Source organism: Aspergillus eucalypticola, assembly GCF_003184535.1.
Source record: "Aspergillus eucalypticola CBS 122712 chromosome Unknown BO83scaffold_14, whole genome shotgun sequence".
NCBI lineage: Eukaryota > Fungi > Ascomycota > Eurotiomycetes > Eurotiales > Aspergillaceae > Aspergillus > Aspergillus eucalypticola.
In genome coordinates this window covers 739,439-744,212 of record NW_020290288.1, presented here as the reverse complement: position 1 = coordinate 744,212, position 4,774 = coordinate 739,439, and the positions used below count along the sequence as shown (strand labels likewise).

Sequence of the window (4,774 nt, the reverse complement as noted above, 5' to 3'; positions counted from 1 at the left end):
CACCACATCCTCGGCTCAAAGCGGATTGCTTTGAAGGGAAAAGTAATATATCTCTCGTCATCTCGTACTTGACGGTCACTCTTGTTCTTTTTTTATTCCTCCACTATTATTGCTCCTCCTCCTTATCCTCCTTCTACTACTACTTCTTCTCTTCTCTTCTTCCCCCCCTCCCTCCCTCCTCCTCTCCCCACCTTTTCCCCTTTTACTTTTTCTGTGATGGCACAGTGAAGGTATCCCTTGTATTTCTCTTTTTTTATTATTAACACTTCCACTCGCTCGTCCCACGTTCGCCTTACACTCGCTTTGTTTGGTATCGGAAGTATCATTACGTTCGCTACATTTGTGTTTATCGAAGAAGAAGGAAAGAAATAAGAGAAGGACCGAATTGAGAAAAAAAAATATTGACGAAGGAGAGAAGCATTTATTGGCAAGCCGCATTGGGAACTGATCGGACTTATTGGATATTCTAATATCTAATCCTCACGGACTCTACGCGCTCGCTGATTGTTCGACAACCGTCGCTATATCTCTGTTTAATTGCCTCGAAGCTTGGCTCCGTGTCCATCCGACCAGAAGGGGGAGAATATTGTTCTATTTCTATTATTTTCGACAATAGTGTCTTAATATTTCCGAAGCAACCAAAAATCCGCGGGAAAGCCGCTGATTGACTGGGCGCCATCGACTTTCCGTGTCGTGTGGTCTCCTCCCCAGCTGTTCGTTTGCCTGGTCCCTTATACGCCGGATCTATAGAGCGATCTCCGTTTGTTGAGCGGAAGGACGATCATCGAACCACCCCCCGTCTCTTGTCACGCCAAACAGCCCTCCCCATTTCAGCAAAATCACCTTTGATTGCAGTGTCCGCATTCGATCGTCTGTCTCAATTTTACCCTCCGAAGAAAAAAAAAAGAGTGTGGATCGTCAGCTAGCCTTCTTGCCAACCTTGTCTCTGTAGTCCTTCACACGAGGTCGGACCTGGACTCAAACCATCGTGGATCTTTGTCTCGGCTGAGGACACCACCTTATTACAAACTAGCAGGGAAATATCTCGAATAGGCTGCGTTTACTGACGAAGCCTCTCCCTGTGCTGAAGTCATTGGTCTGTTAAGGTTGGTGCCAACCCCCTCCTCTCCCTTTGCCACAGACTCTGTTGGTGCCTTGCATCACTCTCCTTCGTGTCCCTTCCCTCTGTACTCCTTGCTTCTCCAAGGTCGTGCCTTTGCCGCACAAGATCCCAAGGAAAATTAGGGTCCACGATGGGTTCCGTGCGCTTGTCACCTCCCCTTGTATGGTTTCCGTCACTAAACTTCCGGATGTTTGTTGTTAACCCGCCCCCGTCAAGGTGTAGACTATCTCGTTTAGTCGCTTAGAGACCGTGACTTCTTTTGCATATTAGATTTCAAAAGACCTCAGAGACGCATCTCTTGTCTTTTCATCTCACCTGGTAAGTCTTGCTGGTCTATGCAGCGAGCCAGTTCCTCGCCTTTTGGGAGGGTTCGTACTCACTAGTTGGGTAGTTCGTGCCCCGACTCTTAGTCCTCATCATCCCGAGGGTATCTTGAGACACTTCCACTTCCACAAACGCCAGAAAAGCGAAAAAGGTCTTCTTTCCAGTTCGACCGGCTCGTTCTCGCTCGCTTTCGTCCAGAGTCTGCCACGGACATTTGCCATCCAACCTGCCCGCCGCGTGAGGTCAAAACAGCGCCATCAGATGGAAGCAGGTTTCCTATAGGTTATCAAAATCATTCATCGGCAGCGTGGCTCACCACTGGTTCCTATTCTGCAGCCAACCTTTCGTGGTTTCACCCTGAGGCGTCGGATCCTGATCGCTGATTCGAAGCTTTTCGTGCCATCTTCCTCGTCCGGGCTGACAGCCACTTCGTGTCGTCATTCGTTTTGTCTCGGAGAACTCGCTAGAGACTTTCCGACATCCTATCGTTTTTCCAGGATAAATTCGCTGTCATTCGCTTTTTTTAAGCTGTTGTGCTTCGTTGCAGTTTCTGCAACACCTTCAAACTGGCTTACTCGAAGACGCACGGTGTTTTGGTGAGTCCGGTTTTCCTGCTCGCTGCCCTATTGCTTTTCGGTGTGCTCCCAGATTTCTCTTGCTTTTCGACTGAATCAAAATATTTGATTCATCCACTGTCTTGCCGAGTGCCTCATCCTTGTTTTTCCTGCAGTCACACCCACCATCTCCCACACCCTGGACACTGAACTGACCCGGGGGCGTTTTACAGTTCAATCCCGAGTTACAAACACCGTTAATTCTAGACGAGTCGTTGGATTTTTCGGACCCTGAAGAGTCACAGTTCCTCGGCGCTTTTTCAGACGGCCTTCTGGCCAAGTCTGAGCCCATTTTGTCTATGTCTACTTTCCAGAAGCCCCCGCATACGGCGTTGATCGGTAAGCACTGATACATCCACTCCTTCCTCCCCCCCTTTCCCCCCTCGTGGACATGGCATGGCTGGTCCAGGGTTCCCTAGGGAACACCCACCGCGTTTGAACTTTGTGAGACGCTGGCACTAACTAAACCTGATTAGACTACGACTCTGCTCGATCTCTGCATGATGGCATTCCGTACCAAGGCTATGGCCAGGCACCTTATGTGACGGCCACCACGCTGGTTCCTTCCCCCATGCCCGATCACGCAAGCCAGATATCGGACTGTGTGCCCTACATGGCGAACGGAGAGTATGCGAGTTCCTACGAAGAGGGTCGCTCACCAATGCTGGCCGCCGAGAATCGCCAAATACCGGAAGTTGTCTCCTACTCCCCCCAGAGAGGCTCCGAAGGCACCAGGGTCTTCGTCCAGATTCAATCGCCATATGACCTCCACTCATCATCCTTTGCGACTCTTTACCTGGTCTTCGGCTCGAAAAAGTGCGAATGTGTTCCTCACTTCCTCGGCTTCCAAGGTGCTTCGTTTCAATATGCACTTTCCGTCGACACACCTCCTTTCAGCTCCACGGGCTCCCCGTCGTTCGCAGTTCCCTTGCAAGTGTCCATGGACCATAATGACTGCCATGCAATCACGCTACAAGTGGGAGTTTATACCTATGAACATGCTTCGATGCAGTCGCCTTCCGACGAGTCTCGCAAGCGGAGGGTGCCTTCATACGCGGACGAACCCCTCTCCAGGGCACCCAAACGAGTCACCGGCCCACCAATGCATGCAAAGGAATCGCCCAGCGTATCCTCCGCCTCCTATTCACCGTATCTGCAGTCTCTGCCCGCAATGAATAGCTTCGTCAGCCCACACCACACGGCGGCATCGCCGCGAGTTCCTTCGACCCAGTATCCTGGCCTATCTAACACGTCTCAAGCGTCTATCCGGGCGCCATCACCTATCACCCCATCATACAGCCCGTCGTTCCTCGCGGTCAGCAACGATGTACGAAGCACTACTTACACTATCGGCCATCCTCTGCGTCAGCAAAGCCAAGCATCACCAGGCAGGTTCGGAAATCCCACCCTCATTCGGACGTCGACGTTGCAACAGTCGGGCGCATATGGCCAAACGCAGTCGTTCAATCCCTATGCTATGTGCCCGACGAAGGCAGTGTTGAAGTTGAATGGTGATCTCGATTCAATGACGGAAAGCTGGTCCAGAGAAGAGCGGGAGGCAAAGCGTCGGTTGGTTCAATTTACACGGATGCAGAGTGGCAGCACAATCCACGCAGACTTCAAGCCCGTGGCGCCTGAAGACCGTGCTCCTAATAGTATCTGCATCAGTTGCATCTACTGGGATGGGAAAGACGAATGCTTTGTTACCAGCGTTGACACCATCTACTTGCTCGAGTCCTTGGTGGGAGTCCGTTTCACGGTGGAAGAGAAGAACCGCATCCGCAGAAACCTGGAAGGCTTCCGACCACTTACAGTGTCCAAGGCCAAGGCTGACAGTGAGGACTTTTTCAAAGTCATCATGGGGTTTCCCGCACCAAAGCCCAGGAATATCGAGAAGGACGTGAAGGTCTTCCCATGGAAGATCCTCAGCCATGCCCTCAAGAAGATAATCGGTAAATACGTAAGTGACTCGTTCGTTTCATAGCCATCCCGAACAAGGCTAACCGTTGGCTATCTAGTCTGCTAGTTACTCTTCGATTTCCGGAACCCTGGCCACCCCGATTGGATCGAACTACACCAGCAACGGCGCTGCCTCTGACTCTGGCACTGAGCCTCAGAATGCAGCGTCGCCTCAGTCCGTGTCAGATACTGCTGCCTCAGCCAACTATGGAGCCAGCCTAGCTGCCTCGACATATACACCCCCTTCTATGACGGGCGGCTCGGAACTGCGAGGCGGACTGGCTAGTGTCAATCAGCCCTATTCTTCCGCCTTGGCTACCCCCTACTCGTACCCTTCTGTCTGTCAGCAGCAGAGCCAACTTGGGCTCACAGCCAGTGTAAACAGCAGAACTTGGGAGCTGAATCCTGTTCTCAGCTCTGCCGCAGCCACTGGAAACCCCAGCAGCAGCGCGTGCTACAACTACCTTGCTCCCATGCCGTATTCCGTGCATGGCCAGGCCCACGGGTCTTGAATCACCCGCGTTTCGGTTCCTCTTTGGTAATCTGCATCAACTGGCGTTTGGCTTTTCCGCTCTCTTGCGTTGTGTTTCTTGCATACCTCATTGATACCTCTTTGATTATCGTCACTCCTTTGCCATGAGACTTGGGCGCTGAGCCCTGTGGGATCTTCTTGCCCAGGCTAGTTCAGTCCCGGGGCTCCTGGACTTTGCCACTTATTCTTCTTTTTATGATCACCGTGAATGATCTTATGTCT

General features: G+C 51.7%; 1 protein-coding gene across 1 annotated transcript; it reads left to right on the top strand.

Annotated features, from left to right (window-relative positions):
* Positions 1 to 2,360: 2,360 nt before the first annotated feature.
* Positions 2,361 to 4,532, top strand: medA (transcriptional regulator medA; the record flags this gene model as incomplete). The annotated part of the gene is made up of 3 exons (XM_025527587.1): positions 2,361 to 2,400; positions 2,538 to 4,021; positions 4,080 to 4,532. The coding sequence occupies 3 exons, from the start codon at positions 2,361 to 2,363 to the stop codon at positions 4,530 to 4,532; spliced, it is 1,977 nt and encodes a 658-aa protein (XP_025387673.1).
* Between the last annotated feature and the right edge of the window lie 242 nt (positions 4,533 to 4,774).